Source organism: Microtus oregoni, unplaced genomic scaffold, assembly GCF_018167655.1.
Source record: "Microtus oregoni isolate MIOR12 unplaced genomic scaffold, Mior012 000053F_ref0000044, whole genome shotgun sequence".
NCBI classification, from domain to species: domain Eukaryota; kingdom Metazoa; phylum Chordata; class Mammalia; order Rodentia; family Cricetidae; genus Microtus; species Microtus oregoni.
The window spans coordinates 11639673-11664566 of NW_024543829.1; the positions used below are offsets into that span (position 1 = coordinate 11639673).

The 24894-nt window shown below is 39.6% G+C and overlaps 1 protein-coding gene across 2 annotated transcripts in view; it reads left to right on the forward strand.

Moving 5' to 3' along the window:
* Nucleotides 1-24894, forward strand: part of Stk3 (serine/threonine kinase 3) — a 205671-nt gene that overhangs the window by 14017 nt on the left and 166760 nt on the right. The window contains exons 2-5 of one of the 2 annotated variants that reach the window (XM_041637754.1): nucleotides 1970-2050; nucleotides 3374-3394; nucleotides 3673-3801; nucleotides 9611-9725. In XM_041637754.1, the coding sequence (XP_041493688.1) occupies nucleotides 3785-3801; nucleotides 9611-9725 (132 nt within the window). In that variant the 5' untranslated portion in view covers nucleotides 1970-2050; nucleotides 3374-3394; nucleotides 3673-3784. The remainder of the gene's footprint in view (nucleotides 1-1969; nucleotides 2051-3373; nucleotides 3395-3672; nucleotides 3802-9610; nucleotides 9726-24894) is intronic. The other variant, XM_041637753.1, reaches the window with a different exon arrangement.

Genomic DNA, 24894 nt, shown 5'->3' on the forward strand with positions numbered 1-24894 from the left:
ACCATCAATGCTGGGCTCTCTTTGGGCTTCTATTGGATTTTCTCTTGTTGCCCTGTGTCATGGAGTCCTGCAGCTTTGATCTGCAGGAGGTGCCCCTTTAAGTGCTCCAGCAGGTTACAGATGGGGTGCATGTTGGGATGGGTGAGCGCATGGGTAGATGCAGGGTTGGTCGGCCCACTAGCTCTCCCCGGTCCTCACCACCACAGTGAGCTCTCTGGCATTGCCCTGGCTAGTTTGCCCTGTGCAGTGATGAGCAAGAGGTGGGACTGGTTCTTCTGCTCTCATGTCCTCAGGGTTAGCTCATCAACCCCAAAACCATCAGGGCAGGCTCTATGTGTTGCCCAGGCGAGATGAAGGGGACACGGGCCACTATCCCAAGTGCTGCAGCTGGTGAGGGACAGGGACAGCTCTCCTGCTCTTTAGAGCTTAGGACCAGCTCTTCCACCGGCCTCAGGTGGCAGGGTGGGGGGCGTCTCTTCCTCGCACATGCCACCATATGGCAGATGAGAGACAGTGCCAAATCTCTGAAGTCATGATTTTGTCTGGTTCACCGTCCCCCATCCCACAGCTCTACTGTGCTGCCCAGATGAGGTACAGGGCCCGCTTTCCAGCTGCAGCTGGTAAAGGGGAGGGTCTGCCGCCTTGCCTGCTGCAAGTGGCTGGGGTGAGAGGGGGTCTTGCTACTCTTTGGTTTTTAGTACCCAGATGGCGGCTCATTTCCAAGGAATGTATCATCCTCTTTTGGCCTCTGAGGGCATCCATGTGGTGCGTGTATACAGTACAGGTGAAGTACTCACATACATAAAGAGGAAAGCAAACTGTGGTGGTTTTAATAGGATTTAATAGGATTGCCTCCATAGTTTATGTGTTTGAATGCTTGGCTCTTGGGGAATTGCACTATTAGGAAGTTTGACTGCATAGGTACAATACCTTAAGAATTGAAACATATACACAGTATAACAAAAATAACTTTAAATTTATATCATTATACAGTAATCCATACCAGTGTAAAATATTTGAGACTAGTGGTTGTTCAAAAGTAGACTCAACAATCCACTCTTTTATCCCATTTCTATACTATGTCTTTACTCTTTGGGGTACCTACCACCCAGCTTCCAGATCAGTCACACATGGAATCTTATTCAGTCTTATAAATGTCCAGCCTTAGCTTTTCTAAACTTAAATTATTCCAACTACCTTTTACCTCTGAGCCTTTTCCTTCTCTTACTTCTGTATATCTTCCATTCACTCTTACTCCGAGTCTGGTTGGGTGTCTGGCCCCTGATACTCTCCTCCTTTCTTGCTCCTATTCTCTCCACCTGCCAGCCCCTCTTACCTTTCTCCTGCCTTGCTCTTGGGCATTCCGCTCTTTATTAAACCATCAGGTATTCTGGACAAAGAACCACAGCTTCACAGAGTTAAACAATCGCAGCATAAACAAAAGCAACACATCTTTACATCATTAAACCAATGTTCCACAGTGTAAACAAAAGTAACCCCCTTACAATCATATTCTACAACAGTACTTCCAGCCTTAGATCAACTTCTCAACATGAAAACTTGTTTTCAGCCAAGAGTGTTGAAAGCAGGCAATGTAAAAATTATTTTAAATTAAACCATACATGAAAAGATGTTTTTTATTTAAAATACCAGAAAGAGGAAATAATAACAAATGGCAGAAAACATGAATTGTTTAACAAAGTACATCATGTGTTTTCACTTGACAAATACTTCGGAAACGTTGTCTTTGCTTAAGTTCAATTAGTAACCTTTTAGTTCTATACTAATGGAAGAGGTTTGTATCAGTGTGTGCTGCCTAGGCACATGAGGGATACCACTTGGATGGAGACTGTTTGCTTTATAGCTTTCATATTATTTGATTTTGAACACCTGATTATATGCTTATTACATTTTTTTGTAAAAGCTTTTAAGAAAGTATTTTCTTTCTTTTCTTTTTAAATCTTATCAGTAAGCTAAAAAAGCTGAGTGAAGACAGTTTGACTAAGCAGCCTGAAGAAGTGTTTGATGTGTTGGAGAAGCTTGGAGAAGGGTGAGTACACAAACAAGAAAGTGTCTCTTGGATAATGACAGCATCGTCTCGTCAGCTGGAGTATGTTTGCTGGAGCTGAGTACTACTAATACCAATTCAATTTGGCAATTAATGTCAATTTTTAAAAATCAGATTATGATAGATATGGTAACACTGCCTTTTAGAGAAGTAATCTCTCTCCCTCTCCCTCCCTCCTCCTCTCTTCCTCTCCCCCCCTCTCTGTATATACATACACCCCCACTCAATTGTTTGTTTGTGACAGGGTTTCACTGTGTAGCCCTGGCTGTCCTAGAATTCACACTATAGACCAGGCTGGCCTCAAACTCATAGAGATCCGCTTGCCTCTGCCTCCCGAGTGCTGGGATTAAAGGCGTGCGCCACCACCACCCGGCCTCTACCCAAGTTTTTGAGGAAAGATACAGCCACCTCTTTCCCCAAGTGTGACTGTTATCATACTGTATGAAGTCTCTTCTGAGAGCCTAAGCAGCAGGATGTAGTATTGATTCATTTGGTTAACCATCTTCTTGACTGCTTGTGACAATGCTACTTATTTTAAACATTGTAAATTTGGGAGTGATTATTGCGTGTTTATAATGTTAGGAAACACAGGGAACCTCTATGTCTTGTTCTTTTCTGAGGAAGCAATGTCATGAGAAGACCATGGTCTCTGGGGTCAGAAGATGAAGTGTGGACCTGTTAGTTATGAGTCTGTATCCTCATCTTTCAGTGATGTGAATTATATTTTTTCTTATAATAGAGAGAGAAAAAACCTTGATGATGCTTATAAAACCCTGTCATAGTACCTGGTGTTCTTTTAGAACTCAGTAGCTGTAAACCTTGGTTTGGAGCTGATAATTAAATTACAGAGGACTTCTTTCTTCATTGTGTCTGCTCTGTAAAGTACTGAATATTTAGTTGACAGACCTTCAAGAGCTGAAGTGGAGATTAAGTCCTTTTATGTGAATGAGCATGTGGTCTTTCTCTTGAAGGGACAATATGGAAAAAAGCGTTTGAAGGGGCTTTGGCTGAAGATTCTCCACTTACTTTAGTGTTAAATGGTTCACAGTAGCTGGGTGTTGTGGTGCCCATTTGAAATCCCACTCTTTGGAATATAAGATCATCCTTGGCTGTACAGTATGTCTAAGGTCATCCTGGGCTGCATGAGATCCTGCCTCAAAAGAATCAAAAAAGAAAAAAAAAAAGGTTCACAGTGAAAGTCTTCCTGGGACTTTTGCTCGATTGATCTTTTTCTCTTAACCTGAGACTTGGGCGTGGATTGTTTTTAATTTTCATGCTTGTAATTTCCTTTTCTATCTCTTTAAGCTGCGTTTGAATTGACGAACCGTAAGTTAGTCTGCTTGCCTCCTTCCCTCTCCTCCACCTCTTGCTCCACCTAACCATAAAAAAAATAGCAACTCATTTTCTTTTTATATAATAACTTTTAAGTTTGTAATTTGAACAGTAAAGCTGCTTCATTAACTTATTTTTTCACTTTTGCTTTTGATCATTTACATGATGATTTAAGTTAGAAAATACAGTATGCAAAATGTGCATAAAAGTCACAGTAGTCTTTAATACAATGTTTGATATGAAAAAAATAATGTCTTGGCTTTCTTTTTAAGGTCTTATGGAAGTGTTTTTAAAGCAATACATAAAGAATCTGGTCAAGTTGTTGCAATTAAGCAAGTACCTGTTGAGTCAGATCTTCAGGAAATAATTAAAGAAATTTCCATAATGCAACAATGTGACAGGTATGAAAACATTTCCTTCCTTGTGTTCGTTTTGATGACTTTCATTAGTTCTATAATAAGATGTATTTTTTGCATATGTAAATTGTTCCGTCATGACATCGCATTGGAAACAAGACCAGTATTAAAGAACTTGAGGGTAACTTTGTTGAATTGCCCTTTGGACTTACAGCTCTTTGCTAGGAAACAGGGATGATATAGAGGAATACAGGGAGGGGAATAACCAACCTTTCTTTCTTCAGGAAAATTTATGGATGGATATTGTGTTTTTTATATTAAGTAGCTCGTCTTAATTCTGTATTACATTTTTGTTCTTTTCTTTTTTCTTTTTTTGTTTTTTATTTGTTTGTTTTTTTGTTCTTGTTTTTCTATGCAGAGTTTCCTATATAGCCTAAGACTGGGCTTGAACTTCCCTGTAGCCTAGACTGGCCTCAAATTTGGAATCCTTCTGCTTCAGCCTTCTGAGTTATGGAATGATAGACATGTTCTGCCCTATCTGATATAGAATTGTTTTTTTGTAAACTGACTCATTCAACAAGCACTTATAAATCATTTCCTAGTGAACAAATACTGTGTCAGGATCTAGAAGTACTAAGAACACTGGGGTCAGTAAATGTGCGCTCTCATCCTGGTTCTGAGGTAGCTAAATGACAAAAGACAATTCATGTAAAATCTCCAGGTCTGTGCTTTACAGTGGGCACGATCTTCTATTTTAGTGTTGTGGTTGGCCTCACACTCACTGTGGAACTCCCACGCCTCCTACCTTAATTTCCTAATGCTGGGATTATTGGCTTTCACCACCACTCCTGGCCAGTGAGGATACTCTTGATCATCCTGTAGCTAACACTATTCTAAATTATGAATAAGAATATTAGTATTCAAAGATCTTTCTGAAGAGTATGTAGTTTATTTTCTGAAGTTGTGTCTTAGGGTCTCTCTTTTTAAATATTTAACTTTATTTTATATGCATTGGTGTGAAGGTGTCAGATCCCCTGGAACTGGAATTATAGACAGTTGTGAGCTGCCATGTGGGTGCTGAATATTGAACCTGGGTCCTCTGGAAGAGTGGCCATTGCTCTTAACCACTGAGCCATCTCTCCAGCCCCTGTTAGTTACGTTATGTTGTGTTTAAACCCCGTGATCGAAGCAGCTTGGGGAGGAAAGGGTTTATTTGGCTTATGCTTCCATGTCACTGTTCACCATTGAAGAAGTCAGGACAGGAACTCAAGCAGGGCAGGAACCTTGAGGCAGGAGCTGATGCAGAGGCCATGGAGGGGAGCTGCTTACCGACTTGCTCACCATGACTTGCTCAGCCTGTTTTTTTCTTCTCTCTCTCTCTCTCTCCCTCTCTCTCTCTCTCTCTTCTTTCTTTCTTTAAGATTTCTGCCTCCTCCCCACCACTGCCTCCCATTTCCCTCCCCCTCCCCCAATTAAGTCTCCATCCTTCATCAGCCCGAAGAGCAATCAGGGTTCCCTGCCCTGTGGGAAGTCCAAGGACCACCCACCTCCATCCAGGTCTAGTAAGGTGAGCATCCAAATTGCCTAGGCTCCCACAAAGCCAGTACGTGCAGTAGGATCAAAACCCAGTGCCATTGTTCTTGACTTCTCAGCAGTCCTCATTGTCCGCTATGTTCAGCTAGTTGGGTTTTATCTAAACCAGGCTTTTTCAGACCCAGGCCAGCTGGCCTTGGTGAGTTCTCGATAGAACATCCCCATTGTCTCAGTGTGTGGGTGCACCCTTCGCAGTCCTGAATTCCTTGCTCGTGCTCTCTCTCCTTCTGCTCCTGATTTGGACCTTGAGATTTCAGTCCGGTGCTCCAATGTGGGACTCTGTCTCTGTTTCCTTTCATCGCCTGATGAAGGTTAATATTCAGGAGGATGCCTATATGTTTTTCTTTGGGTTCTCCTTCTTATTTAGCTTCTCTAGGATCACGAATTATAGGCTCAATGTCCTTTATTTATGGCTAGAAACCAAATATGAGTGAGTACATTCCATGTTCCTCTTTTTGGGTCTGGCTTACCTCACTCAGGATAGTGTTTTCTATTTCCATCCTTTTGCATGCAAAATTTAAGAAGTCATTGTTTTTTATTGCTGAGTAGTACTCTAATATGTATATATTCCATACTTTCTTCATCCATTCTTCCATTGAAGGGCATCTAGGTTGTTTCCATGTTCTGGCTATTACAAACAATGCTGCTATGAACATAGTAGAGCATATACTTTTGTTGTATGATAGGGCATCTCTTGGGTATATTCCCAAGAGTGGTATTGCTGGGTCCAGGTGTAGGTTGATCCCGAATTTCCTGAGAAACCGCCACACTGCTTTCCAAAGTGGTTGCACAAGTTTGCATTCCCACCAGCAATGGATGAGTGTACCCCTTTCTCCACAACCTCTCCAGCAAAGGCTATCATTGGTGTTTTTTATTTTAGCCATTCTGACAGGTGTAAGATGGTATCTTAAAGTTGTCTTGATTTGCATTTCCCTGATCGCTAAGGAAGTTGAGCATGACCTTAAGTGTCTTTTGGCCATTTGAAGTTCTTCTGTTGAGAATTCTCTGTTCAGCTCAGTGCCCCATTTTATAATTGGGTTGATTAGCCTTTTACGGTTAGTTTCTTGAGTTCTTTATATATTTTGGAGATCAGACCTTTGTCAGTTGCAGGGTTGGGGAAGATCTTCTCCCAGTCAGTGGGTTGCCTTTTTGTCTTAATGACAGTGTCAGCCTGTTTTCTTATAGAACCAGGACCAGCAGCCCAGGGATGACTCATCCACCATGGACTGGGTCAGCTCTGGTCTATTTCAGAATCACCTAGCATAGAGCTTTGAGAGAGCCTGTAAGGTAGAGGGCCTGGCTCACAGGTGGTTCTGGAATAGCCGGACTAGAAAGTGTCCACAGCGTTCACCAAGGAGGACGTGAGATGAAGGAAGCAGTTTCCATGCTTCTCATGCTCTGCACTGGGTTCTTACATTCCCAAACAAATGCTTTGGTTAAATGGTTGCGTGAACACCCATGAACTCAGTAGTGCCTTTTCTTCCCAGCATCCAGCAAAACTTGAAACTTAAGGCACAGGATGGGAAATAATGAAAAATGAGATATAGAGGTAGAGTTTGAAAGATGTTGTATTTGATACAGAGCAGTTCAAACTTTTTTAACCTTTAGGTAATGAAGAACCATCAGAGGTTTTTTGTTTGTTTGTTTGTTTTTTCCCCTCTCTCTGCCTAAGTCAGCAGAAGAGTATGATTAGCCTATTTTTGTTTAAAGGAAGGTAACTGTGTCAACTGGGCAGCTTTATGGAACATTTATTATAATGGGGGAGATGGGGAGGCACCTATAACCTGGGGAAGCAAGTCAGAGGGAACCGAGAAACAGTGGGGGTAAGACATTACTTTTCAGCCTAGTAGCTGCCTAATAAAATAGAGTAGCTACAGCTCAGCCCTAAGTATCAGCTGTTCTGTCTGTTGTTTGTACTTGAAGATTTTGTATAGTTCTAAGTATTTCAGTATACTGAAAAAGTATTCTGAACAGTCTCAAGGCTCTTTAATGTCTTTGTGAATGAAAAATTGAAATTAAAGGAGGAGGACATGGCTACTCCTAAAGTATGGAGAAGATTTTATCGTAGATGTAAGGGAGAAAGCAGGTAGAGGGAAGAGTCCAGGCCGAACATGGCTGGCAGTCTAAACCAGACCATGAGAGGAAAGACGGGGAGGGAGAGCAAGAGTGGAACCACCACCCAAGAGGCCGGAAGAGCAGTAGCCCAAATGGCTTTTATACAGGGATCAGGCTGGGAGAGGGAAGTGGAAGCTCTGCCCCTGGGAGGGAGGGGCTGGGAGGAGCCACAGGTACAGAGGGATTCTGGGAGAACTGGGAGGAGCTTGCTGTCTCTGAGACTTAGCAGTCTCTAGTATGTGAATGTTGATGCAGATACCTGCAGAGGCCAGAGAAAGCTCACAGGTTGCATCCAGGGAACTGAGCTTGGGTCCTTTGTAAGAGCAGTGCATGTTCCCGACCACTGACTTGTGTCTTCTTGTGCCCTTTTGCAAAATTTGCATTTGTTTGTTTGCGTGTGTTTTGATTGTGTTTTCCATGTGCGCATGTAGAGATCAGAGGAGAACTTGCCAGCTTTAGATTTCTGTCATGTAGATCCTGGGGATTGGAGGTGAACAGCCTTTACCTGCTGAGTCATCTCGCTGCTCCTGTAACACTTTCTTATCTCATTCTTCTATTTTGTTTCTCTGACACTGACACCTAGTAAAGTAGCCTCGCTTTGATAATGGCCATTACAAGATGCGTCCTGTACACGAGCAGTCCTCTGAACAAACTGCGGTTCTTCTAGCTCTTCTCCCCAGGCCATTTTTCAAAGCATCTTCTCTCTCTTTGCCACCCATGGGTTGGAGTTATTAAATTTTTTCTCTTTTTTAGATTTATTTATTTTATTTCATGTGTGTGGGTGGTTTGCTTGCATGTCTGTCTCTGCACTACATTTGTGCCTCGTGCCCGTGGAGGCCAGAAGAAGGTATCAGATCCCATAGAACTGAAGTCACAGTAAAGCTACCATGTGGGTGTTCGGGATTGAACTTGGATCCTCTGGAAGAGCAGCCAGTTCTTTTAACCACTGAAGCATCACTCCAGCCCCTAGAATAATTTTTTAAATAATTTTAATTAGATGAAATTCTGTCTACCACATCTTCTGGTTGTCCCACTGCGATCTAGTCCTCCTTTAAGATTTGTTTATATAAAGTTGTGTGCAACATAGTTTGCGCTGTTTTATAGTTTAACCCATTTGTGTTTTCTGTGATTTTGAATACTCTGTCTCTTTTGAATTAGGTAAGTGTAGGCAGAAGTTTCTGTCCTGGAAGCTGCTCCCAAATAACTACATAGAGGCTTAATATTAATTATAAATGCTCAGTCAATAACTCAGGTTGTTACTAATTCTTACATTTTTAATTAACCCATATTTTTATCTATGCTCTGCCACATGGTTTGGTCCCTTTTCTCAGTATGGCATGTCCATCTTGTTTCTTCTTTGTCTGCTTGCTACCCTGAGTCTGTCCTTCTTCCCAGCATTTTCTCTTTGGCTCTCCCCCTAACCTTACCTCGTTCAGTTATTGACCAGTCAGCTTCTTCATTAAACCAACCACGGTGACATATATTCACACAGAGTAAAGGACTCTTCCACAGATACTGTATATACCAGTGTATGTAGCATATATTTAATAATCAGTAATTGTAATATAGTTTATTGTTTGATTCTAAGTTTTTCTATCAACAACTTGTGTATAAACAGCTTATTTTTCTCTGGAAGATTTAAACTATCAGTTCAGAAATACCCTTCAATTGTTAATGATATTGATTGAATATATACTATTTGTGTAAATGATTTTTTTCTCAAGAATGGTATGAAGAACAACATGAAAGAAAAAAATATCCAGCTTGGCTTAATTGAAATTTACATCATTTTGAAGTTGAGCATTAATAAAAGCAGTTATATTTAACATGTTTTTGTTAAAGGAAAATTCTTCCATTTGTTTCTAATATTAAGTAGTAAATACTTCTCCAAAATGAAGCATTATTTTTGTTGGGAATCACTTGAAACACTTGGGTCTCCTCTGGCTTGTAATCTTGTTAACTTTTCATCCGTGAAGTCAAACCTAATTATACACAGTTGCTGGGCTCTAGCTGCAGATGACTCAATGTAAATAGAAGATAACTCATTACTTTTATTAATTGAAACATGAAATGTTGCGAATACTTTATATTAGGATTTAGAAAAAATCTTTGCATATGGACTGAACATAAGTGTCCTTTTCTTCAGCCCCTATGTGGTGAAGTACTATGGCAGCTACTTCAAGAACACAGACCTCTGGATTGTCATGGAGTACTGCGGAGCTGGCTCTGTTTCAGACATCATTCGGTTACGAAACAAGACAGTAAGTACTTAATATTGCTTGTTAGTCTCATTTTAAAGGTTTCACTTTAGACTCTGACTCGTATTTTGTTACAGAGAAAACATTAATGTGAGAAAGGGGGTTGAGGATAGGCATACATCTTTCTAAGGCAGACTGAGACACCGGATGACCTCACACTGGATGACCTCTCAGGTCCTGGGGACCAGCCATGGCTCTCCTGTCCTTCGAAAGTCAGTATAAGATAGGATAAAAGGGTAGAATCTACTCTGAAAGAGAAAGGGAGAATGTAGATAAGATAGAAAGGTAGATTATTGAATCTATTTTTAAAAAGCAACTACTAGTTTTAAATGTTTTATGTTGGATTGGACTTTTGCACATTGTATACAAATTTTACATATTGATACAAATTTGAGATTAATTTTTGAATGTACTGTATATTCATTTCTACTCTTGTTAAAGGTATTGTACTTATACAACTCATTTAAAATGTAATGCAAATTTTTAGTCCTTGAAAATTATTATTACCAATTGTTTAGGAAATGCAGGTTAGTAGTTAATCACCTATTATAATTGAACTTGTCACATTAGGTATGTTTTCAAGGTGAAACAAAGATATAATTTAAATAAGTCATCTTCAAACACTTCAGATATCTATAGAATATGGCATTTAAGATGCTTTAATAACATAGCCTCTTTTTTCTGTTTTTATGATAATGAGACATGTCTGCTACTGACAGCACCAGCCTACTTTAGAGAAGATGATGGGCATCAAAGAAACTCCTAATGGAGTTTGCTTTCTTTGTGGCAAATATAAGCCACTGGGCAAGAAACTGCCCTTGTTTTAACTACTGACAATATACAGTCCTAATTAGACAAGCAGGACACTTGAGAGTGTCTCCCAAATCTTGCCCAGACCAGGCAAGACAGTCCTTCAAAACCCTTATTTTATAGAAAAGTCTATCAGATATTCTAGGCCCATAGGCTGAAGATGGCTCCCCCAATATTGCAGAGGAACTTTGGGTGACTGTCCAGGCAGCCAACTGTTTCTGTCATTTCTCACAATTTTCAAAAGTTGCTTGCCTGCACTTCTTACTTAGTTAATATTATTTCCTTCTTGGGTCTCTGAGGGAGTTGAAGACTAGATAGTTATAGTTTTCCTTGTTTACCAGACGCAGAAAGCAAGTTATGATAGGAACTAAATTAGGTACAAGACTTTGGGCTCACAAGGTAGGCTAGATATGGAGCAGATTATCTGAAGTTGTCAGATGCAGATGGACCAGACATTATTGATATATTTATTGCCTGTATATATTGTATATAGTTGTTGTATATAGTTTTTATTATATTAGTTATAGCCTTTTTATTTTAGGCAGGAAAGGGGAAATATAGTGATATTTCCTTTGTGTTTTAATAAATAAAGCTTGTCTGAAGATCAGAGAGTAAGACAGACACACTGGCCAGCAATACAGAGCAGGCAGTGGTGGTACATACCTTTAATCCCAGTAGCCACACTAGTTAGCCATAGAAGCTGAACAGTGGTGGTACACACCTTTACTCCCAGCAGTAGAGAGGAATTTAAGATGGGAGGAGACATCTCAGTTTCATTCTGTGATTCCTGGAGGCAGGATCACCATTTTGGTCTGAGGTAGAGGTAAGAGTAAGTTATTGGCTACCTTGCTTTTCTGATCTTCGGGCTGAACCCCAGTATCTGACTCTGGGTAATTTTTATTCGTACTGCAATTATATGCTTAGTAATCTAAGTACAGTAAATGATGACTTTATGACGTTCATTACATTTCCTCATCTTAATTTTTCTGTATTACCTTATATAGTTGGTAAATAGTTGAAGTCATTTTTTCTGCATTTTTAAAAATAATTGAATGTTTTTTTTGGTTTTTCAATGTCCAACAGATGTGTGAAAATGAGAATTCTAGATAACACACACACACACACACGCACGCGCGCGCGCACGCGCACACACACACACACACACACACACACACACGAAGTGAGTTTAATGAATGTACTACTTAACAGAACCTAACATCTAAGGCTCAGTGACCTTTTAATATGAGTGGCTAAGAAAAATTATCAGTGAAATGATTTGTAATTCTGTAGAACAGTAATTCAGTTTCTATATGATGCTATTGCTGTCAAACATGTCTCAGTAAAATAAATTCAGAAAAAGTACATAACTACTTGAATCAATTTGTGGTTAACCAGAGTCATTTTAAAGTTTTGATTGGTGAAATACTTGGACATTTATTCCAGTTTTGTTTCTGTGGAGAAAATAAAGTAAATAAGATTTTTTTAAAGGAAATGAAATAGAAGTTTAAATAATCTCTGTTTTGACAGAGGATTAAATCATCTGTGACATTTTAATTAAGTATCTTAGGATTTCTATTGTTCTTAACCAGCATTTATGTAAATCAGGTGATTCTTGAGTGGCAGAACAATTGAAATAGTTACACCGCAGTTACAGGAGTGTTACAAATAATTATCCCGTAGTTAGAGGAGTGTTATAAAATCATTTCAGAACCAACCTCACTCCATTTGGTCCTAAAATGACCAGATGAGAGATGGAGTAGAAGCATGTGAATTAGAAAATTTTAAACATCTATTTTCATGGTTTCAGAATATTAATGTTACTATTTTGAGTACAGAGTAGGTAGTTAATTCAAGAAGTTTCTTTTTTGTACCAATAATTACACACTTTCAAAGTACAGTTCTTATAGATGGACGTGGATGTGACCACGATCTTGAAGAATTGGCTTTACCACTTAAACTCTGAGAGGTCCTGCCCCTTCATACCCTTTGTAAGGACTCAGCCCACTGGCATGATGGGATCCCCGCATTAGAACAGCCCGGTTACTGTCTCCACAGGGTAGTTTAATATCTATACATGAAACAAGCCTGGAGTGGCACAAGAGATCCCTCGGGCCTGTGGGTACCGTGTTTGCCTGTCACTGCATTTGGCAGTGTGTAAGTTCTCAAGAGCATTAGAAGACTTGCTTTCTAGTACAAGGCCGTTTCCATATTTATTATTGAAAGGACTATAAATACATGTTTCGTTTCTATTTTGAGGTGTTGGGAATTGAACCTAACCTCCCCCCCTCCATCAGATTGACTCTAGTTGTTTTCATAGTCATAAAACAGTGCTTTCCTGAGAACGTGGCCACTTAGGGTTTATGTGCTGTGTTGTTTTTTGTTACTATGTAATTCCAGTACATACATATATATGTATATACATAAACACTTGGTGTTTTATTTACGTTGGCAGTGTTTATAATTGGCCATGAAGTTTTGCTTTAATTGCTTTTTATTTCTCTCCACATTTCCCAGTTGCATGCAGAACAGCATTTTTTTTAAATGTGTAAGGTGGTGATAAAGTCTTAGTGTTTTTTGAAGTATATTTTCAAATCTGAGTTGCATTTATTCTTTTCTGTGGTACTGGTGACGGAATGTAAGTGACCCCTGCGTGCTGCGTCAGTTCTCCACCCCTGAGCTGCACCCAGAGCCCACCCTCTCTTTGTAAATCTTGCTTGACAGTTTCATTAGCATGGAAAATGCTATCGCTTGACTGTCTAGCTTCTTTGTCTCTTCTACTAAGTTTTGCTGTTGCTTCTTTGAAGATGATCTGTTACTATTTTTAGGATTTAACCTTTGGATTTCAGAAACTTTACTTTGATGTACCTAGAATAGGCTTTAAACACTTTTTGCAGGTATTTATGTCTTGTTTTGATGAATCTCATATCTATCTATCTATCTATCTATCTATCTATCATCTATCTAATTTTTTTTGAAATATATTCCTTGTTTTTATGTACCTAGTATAGTGACTTTATTGATTGGTTGATTAATATTAGCCATTGTAGAGTTCTTACATTTCTTTTGGTTTCCTTTCTGACTTTAGTGCTGTTGCTGAGGCCTCAGTATGCTAACTAGGTGTTTCCCTACCAGCTGTTTGCCCAGGGCATCTTGTTTCTGCAACTTGATATTTGCCATCAGTGTTGGGAGCCTTTTAGCTTCTGTTACCTACACAGTGCTTGGGCACCCTTACCCTCTCCTCTGGAGTTCTCATTGTGTGTTTAGGTTTTTCCCCTCCCTCCCTCCCTCCCTCCCTTCTTCTCTCCCTCTCCGTTTCTCATTTCCCTTCTCCTTCCTTTCTTTCTTTCCCTGTCTCAACCTGTTGTGAGTCTGATTCTGTGATCATTTATTTTTTTCTTGATTTTTATTGTTTTGGTCTGTGTCTGGTTATCTGTGAAATAGTGTCTCCAATTCCATCATTTAGGAGGCAGAGGCAGGCTCTATTAATCTTGAACTCTGTAAGTTCAAAGCTAGCATGGTCTACATATTGAATTGTGGGCCACCCAGGACTATGTAGTAAGATTCTGTCTTAAAAGCAATGGAGCTGAGGGATGTAGCTTATTGGTAGGTGCTTCATCAGCACGCATGAAGCCATAGGCTTAATCCCTGTGATAGCAACAGCTACAAAAATAGAAATAAAAATAGTAGAGATGATTTGGATCTCTGAATATTGATGTCTTCTTCCACCAAAGACTTTTTGCTTGATTCTGCCAGGTAGCAATTCTGGACCACATTAATTCAATCTGAGCAGAGATAATACGGATGTGGGTTTTAGCCTGCTTTCACATCTAGGGTATAGAGTATAGTTGGTCTTTCTCGTTGGCCCACAAATAATGACACAGAACATTATCACTAATTATGAGAGCTCCGCCTTTAGCTTGGACTTGTTCCCCACGAGCTCTTTAACGTAGTTAACCTGTTTCTGTTAATCTTCATCCTCCATTCGGCTCTTTATTAAACCAGTCAGAAGGTGCCTTTTACACAGTGTCACCAAGTATCCTGCAACAGTAGGGCTAAGTGGATTCTTGGTAAGTTTGGATTTCTAATATTGTTCCTCCCCATTCAGAATTTGTTCTTTGTCTTTGTCTTCTGGACTTTATTTTTTAATTTATAGGTATCTTTTGAGAAAACAACCCTTGCTCAGCTTGTTTCTTTGGTTTTCTTTCCTCCTTCTTGCTCAGAAAGAAGATGGTGCTTCTGTGTTGTAGAATATTATTTTAAGATGTGTTAAATTCGTTTATGCCATGGAACATTTGTTTAATGACGCAAAGATGCATTCTTTTATGTTGCATTTTGTTTAACTCCATGAAGCTGTGTTACTTTGCCTTTCTAAAACTCCTGATTGGTCTAATAAAGACCTGAATGGACAATATAGAGGCAGGACAAAGGATAGGCAGGGCTGGCAGTGAGAGAATAAAATAGGAAGAGAAATCTGGGAAGAGGGGTGTTGCTGGATACTGTTTGTTCTTTCCCGGCTGCTTCAATCTGAAATAATCACACAGAAACCATATTTCTAGCTTGCTCTTATATCCTAAACTAACCCATTAATCTGTGTATCACCACGAGGTCATGGCTTACGAGCAAAGTTTTATTGGTCCCCAGCTGAGGCATCTGTCTCTGGTGGCAATTACATGGCTTCTCCCTGACTCTGCCTTCTCTCTCTCTCTCTCTCTCTCTCTCTCTCTCTCTCTATATATATATATATATATATATATATATATATATATATACACACAGACACACACACACACACACACACACACACACACACACATATATAATCTTTTAGTCTGGCTTTACTCTGTTAAGCCAATTGCCGAAAGCAGCTTCTTTATTAACCAGTGGCAATAAAACATGTTGATACCATGTATCACCTCCCCATCACCTCCCCTTCTCCGTTTAAATAAAAAGGAAGGTTTTAACTTTGACGTAGTAAAATTACATATAACAGGTATCAAGCAAGAATTACAGTTAAATATTTATATCTGCTTTATCTTCTATCATAACTAAGGAAAACTATATTTATAACTATCTATTCTTCAACTCCATCAAAGACTCCAGAAGGATATAATATCACCTAAGTAAACAAGAAGTATATTGTAAACAACTTCTAAAACTTTAGAATTGAGATATCTCGCTGTCTGGACAGCCACCCAAAGTTATTCTGTACCATTGGGGCATCCATCTTCAGCCTACAGGCCCATAGTATCTGGCAGTGTTTTCTATGAAGCAGGAAATTTGAAAGACTGTTTTGCCTTTATTGGCAGTTTGTCAGTCACTGTCTTCTGTGTCCTGCAGAATGTTTGACAGACTCTTCCGTGAAGCAGGAAGGACTATCTTACCTATTTTAGGCAAGTTCAGCAGTCATTTTTTTGTGGGTCCTGTATGTCCAGTTCATACAGCATACCATCAAGCAGTCCAGGCAAGAGCAGTCTCTTGCCCAAATGGCCAACAAACTTCATAAGGAGTCTCTTCGGTGCCTATCATTCTCTTGAAGTACATTGGTACTGCCAGGAGCAGATGAGTCTTGCTGTCATGAAAAGCCTCGGTTTTGAAAATATTTTAAATGATATATTCTGAAAGGTCTTTGAAAGGTTTGAAGAAAACCTATCTAACTGAAATATATCTCTGTATATCTAGAAAACCTAACTAACATGGCTACAAGCTTGACTATTATTGATGATTTTCTATTAACCTATATTTCTTAATTATACATTACATTTTTTAAATGGGCTGCACAAACACAATACCTTAATCAAGAGCATAAATATATATAGCAAAATTGAACCTAAATTTGTATCCATAAACCAAGATCCATACCAATGCAAAGTATCCATCTCTTTAGCATATCTCAACTTTAAATGTAAACAAACATTATAAACAATATTTGGGAATTTGGGCATCGTTCTCTCCAAACTGCTTCCTTCTTTTTGTTGGGCGAAGTAATTTTGGGGTTGTTCATGGTGACCTTTTGCGGGGGATCTTGTTCCATTAAACCGCATTAATATGGTAGGAATTCACAGGTTCTCATCCTCTGTGGAAACAAAAGAACATCTTTTCCAAAGCAACAAATCCTTAGACCCAAATTTTGAAGTCAGGATACCTTTAAAACATATATGTTGGTTTAGTTTAGCAGCCCAGCCAATGAAATGTTTCTCTCTACTTAGCTCATTCATAGTCAAAAAATTCAAAGAAAACAATAATAAACCTAATTCAGACTCTCTGTGTATATTCCATCTTTACGTGGCTTATTTTTCTTACTCTGTTACTTTTTTTTACAAGTTTAATATTTGTGCTGTTATCTTTATTCCTTGAACATATGACTGTAATCTTTTAATTATAACTGTCTGTACTCTTTTTCCTCTCTTTCAAGCCTATGTACATTTATCCAACACTGTGACCATTTAGAAGTCTTCCGTTTTATTTCTGAATCCATGTGTAATGTATCTGTAATTATTTTCTGACCAAGAGCGCCATTTTTTTTTTTAATGCTAAGCTGGTGTGGCTAGGACTAAGGTGTTTTTTTGTTTGTTTGTTTTTTTGCCTTTTGTCCCTGCCTGGTTCAACATGGCAGAGGCATGTTCACCACCTCTGCAGCCATGGACAGTGCCCCAGTTTCAAGTATGCAGTGGGTCTATGTCACACCATTAAGCAGTTTGTAGCATTCTGTTCACAAACCCCATTTAAGTGTTCAGTCTCCTGAAAGTTGCTGTTCATGCAACTAGCTCAAACTAGGAAGCCTTCTTAAAGGAGCCATGTTGTTTTTGTTGTCAATGCTGAGTCAGGAAGACTTCTCTTAAACTCATTGCCAGCAAACGAGTTCATCCGGAAAAAAAAATTGCCAGCTACCAAGAAGCCGTGCTTAGCTCTGTTCTTTTGTGTCTAGAATTGTTTCTGAGCTCTTTCACATTTTATGTGGATTTAGCTGGCACATGCTCACATGCCAGTCTTTTGGAGGAGGCTGTTCTTTTGTTCCCAGCTGCCCAGACACAAAATAATCACAAGAAACCATATTATTTTCAATACTGTTTGGCCAATAGCTTAAGCATATTTCTAGCTACCTCTTATATCATAAACTAACCCATCTCCATTAATCTGTGCATCACCACGATGTTGTTGCCTACTAGCAAAGTTTCAGTGGTCTTCAGCAGAGGTGTCTGTCTCTGGCGGTGGCTACATGGCTTCTCCTTGATTCTGTGTACTCTCTCTATAATCTCTTTCAGCCTGGCTTTACTCTGTTAAGCCATTGGCCGAAAGCAGCTTCTTTATTAACCAATAAAAGCAACACATATGAAGAAGGACTTCCCACACCCTTGAAAGAAGGATGTGAACTCCAGGGGCCAGCCACTCAGCTACTCAGCAAGCTGTGGAGTAAGAAGTAAAGAAAGCTATATGGGATAAAGATAAAAGCCGAGGCAAAAGGTTGACAGGATAATTTAAGAAAACTGGCTAGAAACGAGCCAAGCTAAGGCTGGGTATTTATAAGCAATAATAAGCCTCCATGAGTGTATTTATTTGGTAGCTGGGTAGTGGGCCCCCAAAGAGTCAAAAGATTATAAAAAACAAAACAAAAAGAAAAACCACCACCACCACCAACAACAACAGAAAACTGCTACTACACTAGTGTACCTGATTGTCCTGGTGTCCTGGTCACAGACAGCCTTGTCCTGGTCACAGACAGCCTTGTCCTGGTCACACACAGCCTCGTCCTGGTCACACACAGCCTCGTCCTGGTCACACACAGCCTCGTCCTGGTCACACACAGCCTCGTCCTGGTCACACACAGACATAGCCTTGTCCTGGTCACACACAGCCTCATCCTGGTCACAGACACAGCCTCGTCCTGGTCACACACAGCCTCGTCCTGGTCACAGACAGAGCCTCGTCCTGGTCACAGACACAGCCTCGTCCTGGTCACAGACACAGCCTCGTCCTGGTCACAGACACAGCCTCGTCCTGGTCACAGACACAGCCTCGTCCTGGTCACAGACACAGCCTCGTCCTGGTCACACACAGCCTCGTCCTCGTCACAGACACAGCCTCGTCCTGGTCACAGACACAGCCTCGTCCTGGTCACAGACACAGCCTCGTCCTGGTCACAGACACAGCCTCGTCCTGGTCACACCCAGCCTCATCCTGGTCACAGACACAGCCTCGTCCTGGTCACACACAGCCTCGTCCTGGTCACACACAGCCTCATCCTGGTCACAGACACAGCCTCGTCCTGGTCACACCCAGCCTCATCCTGGTCACAGACACAGCCTCGCCCTGGTCACACACAGCCTTGTCCTGGTAACAGCACTGGCTATCCTGGACCTTACTCTGTAGACCAGACTGGCCTCGGATTCACAGAGATCTTCCTGACTCTGCTTCCCGAGTGCTGGAATTACAGATGTGTACCACCACTGCCTGGCAAGTATGAACTCATCTTTAGCTGTTTGGTACCTTCTGTTACCATGTTTTCTCAATTTCCTGGTCTTGGTGAATTTGCATCATTTTCACCCATAAATTCCTGGCTTAAAACTGTATCCCTCTTTTCCTATTCTTGTAGTTCTACAGTGTGCAGGAGGCGGAGGCAGGAGAGTTCTGAGCTGCATAGCAGGACTGTCAGCAGCCAATTAACCAGACAACAACAAAACATTATATTTTATTTGAAATTAACCTTTATTCCCTAAGCAGTTTGTATCTATTTAGTAATCCATTGATTAATTGGATTAAATCTTCTAGCAGAGTAGTTCTCAGCCTTCCTAATGCTGTGCCCCTTTAATTCAGTTCTTCATGTTGTGGTGACCTCCAACCATAAAGTTATTGCCGTTGTTGCTACTTCATAACTGTCATTTTGCTGCTGCTATAAATTGTAATGTAAACAAATACCTGATATGCAGCATATCTGATATGACCCCCAAAGGGGTTGCACCCTACAGCTTGAGAACCGTGTGTTAGCATAGCTGTTCTTGAAGGAGACAGTGAGTGATGGCTGCTGTTATAGTTCTTATTGGTCTTGTGCCTGTTTTGCTCAGCAGGCAAGCTGAGGGTATCTTACTCACATTTCTTTGTGCCACTCTTTGCCTTGGTTGTTCTTCTTGGCTATTTTGAGCAATTTGTAGAACATGTTTGACAGTTTGCTTCAAATATCTTTTTTTAAAAACTTTTGAGTTATCTGATTTGAGCACAGATATTAACAAAAATCTTCAAAACTTGACTTGCCCTCTTTCTTTGGGGAATATACAAGAGAAGATCAAAATATAGACTTAATCTTGGTCTTACAACCCTGTGCTTACAACTGGGGTGGGTTGTGAGGGTGTGAATTATCAGTCTAAATGTTGACACCTGCACAAGGCAGACTAGAGTCATCAGATGGTAGTGATAACTAGAACTTGGCTGAAAGGGACACTTCTGTATCCCAGTGGGCAGTGCATTTTCTCTGATTCTTGTAGCATTAGTCACTGGTCAGTGTTCTTTGAATCCTTTAGTTTGTAACTATTGGGGGTGTGTCTGTACATATGGCATAAATTCCAGAATTTTGAGGTTGGATCAATAAACATATCACAGAATTTTGGTATTACACGTGCTTCCTCAGTATTTTCATACTATCTTTTAAGTTGGGTGACCCTTCAGTTAGCTCAGCTGTTTTGTCATATACTTGGAAATGACATTTAATTAGTATGTTTTCATGTGTGGGGGAAGAGTAGTTATGGCTCCCTTCCCCAGGAGTTAATACTTTCTTCTAGGAAATATTCAGTCCCTAGAAGAGGCACTCACATCAGCAAGGCTTTAATAAATGTTTGTTAGATTGACAAGATCAATTGGCTGTTCCTCCTGTGAATATAAAATAATTACCCATCTATTTGGTGTTATAATGATAAATTGTAATTTGCATGGGTATTATATTTTGGTATAATAATGCCAATTATTGGATAGCTATGGCTATATATCAAAGAAGGTCTGCCCCCAAAATGGCGTGCTCATAACTTTGGTATATGTGAAACACCAGGGTGTTTTTCTCTGACTTATGAAAGTTATGTAGTGTTTTTGAGTTTAACTTTTTGCCTATTTTAAAAAATGTCCACCTTGATAGATTTAATCTCAACCTCCTTCAGCTCATAAACAACTATGTTCTGTCGTTGTAAGTGAAAGTTAATGTAAACATTATTAAGTTTTCATTTAAAAAGAGTAATGTAGCATATTTATGGGATTAATGTTAGAAAGTCTCTTTTGAAGGAATTTAAAAATGACCAGTTATATTAAGAGCCACCTAACATCTCTAAACATTTATGCATCTTAACATTTTATATTGCTGTGAAATTAAAGCTCTTAAAAGATGAACTACAGTTTGGATTAGAGGTTTTCAAAATGATCCATATGTAATTAATGAAGCTGTGCAATGATGTGTGGAAGAAAGTCTATATTTTAGAGGTTTATCCTATACTTGGAAACATTTTAAGAAGTTGCCCAAGGTTATTCTCTTAGCTTTAGGCTCATTTTTGTTTTGGATACTTGCTTCCATCCAACCTAATATGTATTGAGTTGATGAATCATGTTGAAGATCTAGGTTTATTTTATATGTATGTGTGTATGTATATAATATAATATGTATAGGTCATATATAACATACATGTATATAATAGATGCATATATTATACACAAATACATATATACATGCACACACGTATACTCACACACAATGAACCTAGACCTTTAACATGATGAATTTAAGTTTTAATTTTTCTATGAACTAGACTGATGATCTGGGGCAGATATCTTTTTTTTTTTTAATATTTATTTATTTATTATGTATACAATATTCTGTCTGTGTGTATGCCTGCAGGCCACAAGAGGGCACCAGACCCCATTACAGATGGTTGTGAGCCACCATGTGGTTGCTAGGAATTGAACTCAGGACCTTTGGAAGAGCAGGCAATGCTCTTAACCTCTGAGCCATCTCTCCAGCCCTGGGGCAGATATCTTAACTGAAAAGGACTTCGGCTTCCTCATCTGTATAGCTCCTAATAATGTTTTATAGTACTTTACAAGTTTGACAACTTTATATGTCATTTGAATGGAATGATTTGGAACACATTTTTTGATAGAGGCCTACTGTAGGTGTAAATAATACTAATAAATATTTTATATTCTTTACATCCTAGATGGTAATGTAAAATTATAAAAGCAGCTCTCGAAAGAGTTAAGTGTTCTTAAAGAGCAGAAAGGAAGAAATGTTCAGCCCGAAACAGTTCAGAGAAAAACAGTTGCTTAGCAGACTCTCGAGAATAATAGTCATTGAATTTATTCCACGGGGCACACTTGCGGCTTATTTTGGTCATTGTTTCATTTCTAGATTCTGAACAGTGCTTAGCAAATAGGTTGCTCAGCAAATACTTCAGACATTGGAGATTTAAAGAATGAGTGGATCAGACAAGAGGGTAGAAGATAGCTTAGGAGAGGAAATAGGGTATTAACGTTCTGTCTCTGTTTCTAAAGGCCAGTGTAGCCCCTTCTCATCCAAGGAGAATGGGCTCAGCATCTGCTTCAGGTGGATTTGCCTTTTCTTAATCAGCTCTTTGGGATCATTGCCAGATTTGATGGGTCTGTGTTTTTGTTACATGTCTGTTTCTAGAGGTTTTCCTGCTTGTCTTCCCATGGTGACCATCTTTGTGGCTTTCTAATGTCTTCCTGTTTGCTCCTCACTGTGTCCGTTTCTCAGAATGTGTGGACACTTTCTTGAGGAGTCTTTCTGGGAGCTTCTTGATTTCCTGTTCTAATGTAGACTCGTTGCCTTTTAGGTCTGCTGTACAGCTGCAACCTTGGGCTTTCTTTCCACTGGATTTCTGGGTCAGTGCCACCATTTTCTTTCATATTTCCTGTTTCTCCCTTGCTTTTTATTCTAACTAAACTGTCTTCTTTATGAAATAAGAGGTTCATTATCTGAGTTCTTGCATATCTGAAACTATCTTTTATTTGGTTGGTAGTTAGCTTATGCAGAATTTTAAATAAAAAAGTATTTTTCTCAAAATTGTGAGACTTTATTCCATTATCTCCTAGAGTCTCGTATTGCTAATATGATACAGTGTCTGTGTCTATTTGTGGGGCTTACTGACCCCGGAATATTTGGGGCTTTTCTTTTTATCCTTGTGTTTCTGATACTTCAAAGAACAAAGTGATAATAGTAGAAGTCTGGGCTTAATTTACATCCTTTTTGTAATTATGCTCAGGGTACAGTAAATTCTTGGAGCATGAACACTGTATTTCTTCACCTTGCGAAAAGCTTCCTTAATAATTATTCCTGTTTTCCTCATTAGATGATGAAGTGTGTTTAATTTATACTTGTATAGAATTGATAATGCATCATTTTATACACACACACATTTATACACACACTCACAGTAGATATTTGTCTCTCCATCACCTGCCTTTGTTGGAAGGAAGTGAGAGAGATGACTTATTGTACTTTATTTTCTTATTCTTCTAATTGACTGTGTCTCAGAGGTTAGATTTTAGTTTGCAAGAACTTATTTTTATGTTATATTCCATTCCCATAACGTAGAGATGCTGATAATGCATGCATACGATTTTCAAATTGCTGTGAGAATCATTTTCTTTTTTCACCCGTCCCTTTGTACCCTCTCCTCTCCCTCCTTCCCTCTCACTCTCATTCTCTTCCCCTCCATTGCCCTTGCCTCTTCCTTGTTCCCTTCTCCTCCCCTCCCCTTGGTTTCCATCACCTCTGTCTTTATTCTTCTCATGCTCAGTTTACGGAGTTTCAAAGGGGAGACATTTAGGTTTGTTTTTGTAGTGGAGTCAGTGTTATTCTCTTCCCACCTCAGTTGCTAGATGCATATTCTATCTATTTTTATACTTTTAAACAACGGAGACATTAAATGAATATCATTAGAAAGATCTGTTTATTTTGTTTTATGTATATGAGTGCTTTTCCTACATGTATGTGTGTGGTATACCATGTGAGTACCTGTGTAGGCCAGAGGAGGGAGGGTTCTCTTGGAACTAGAGTTACAATGGTTGTTAGCTCCCAAGTGTGTGCCAGGAACTGAACCCAGGTCCTCTGGAAGAGCAGCAATTGCTGTTAACCCCGAGTCTCCAGCCCAAATGGAAGTAATTTGCAGAGTAATCTGTAATCTGTTACAGCTGAGCGTGTTGCACGCTCGGAACCGTCTAGTAGTTCTTCCCAACCTTTGAGAAACCACACTAGACGCACACAGTTGGGGTTGTACAAAACTTGTTAAGGCAGGAAATGAGACTCAGATTTACATGTTAAGATCACTAGTTCTTGGACCAGTGATTTCTGTGGAGTTTTCAGTCTCCATAACTTAGTTGTCCTCTTGTTGAAATATGTCACTGGGTGGTGGTGGTGCACACCTTTAATTCCAGCATTTGGGAGGCAGAGGTAGGAGGATCTCTGTGAGTTCAAGGCCAGCCTGGTCTAGATAAAGTTCCAGTAATACCAGGGTTGTTACACAGGAAGCCCTGTCTCAAAAAATAAAACAAAAATAAAAAAAAGGAATTTGCCAAAATGCCCAGTACCCAACTGTACAGATGATAATTGCTAGGTAAATTTTGTGTCTTAAAATGCAGGTAGCATGCAGTTTGTCTTATTAGATATCATTTTAGAATCTGTCTTTACCAGACTGTGATACTAGTCTAGTTTAGGGGAATGAGGCTAGTGGAGAGGAAATTCTTCATGGAAGGGTCTAGAATTTAAAGTGATATGTGTTTTTTCCTTCAGGCTTGAGGTAGATTTGTTACTTTGTAAAGGAAATAATTAGAAGTCCAGTTTTCTTTGGTCATCCTCTCTTTAGAATTACAAAGGATACATCAAGGCCGTCTGCATGGTGAATTCTGGTAGGCTTACAATGTTGATACTTGGCGGTAGGAAGCCCACTATCAGACTTGGGTAGACCTGTGAAAACAGCTTATATACTACTTGTAATGTGCCATGCACTCTTCTGAATTTTTCACCGTATGTGTTAGCATTTAATTGTCATTAGAAAATTCAGCAGCTAGAAGAACTGTTGTTAATCCCTTTTCCAAAAGAAAAGTGGAGTCCAAAAAAGTAAAAGTAGGTTTTGGAGACAGGAAGTACCTGTCTTGTAGGTCTGACCCATAGTTATGAAACCCCTGAAATCTGGACTAGAATTCCTGGGTTGAAATGGTACCTGTGCTGTGTGCTCACTGTGAACATTGGGACATGTTCCAGCTTCTCTGTGACTTAGTCCCTTCACCCGCATCTAGTGACTTAAGACTGTTCTAAAGACAGCTCCAAGTTAGTGAACTGTCACTCTGACCCACCTGGCCCACCACAGCCTGC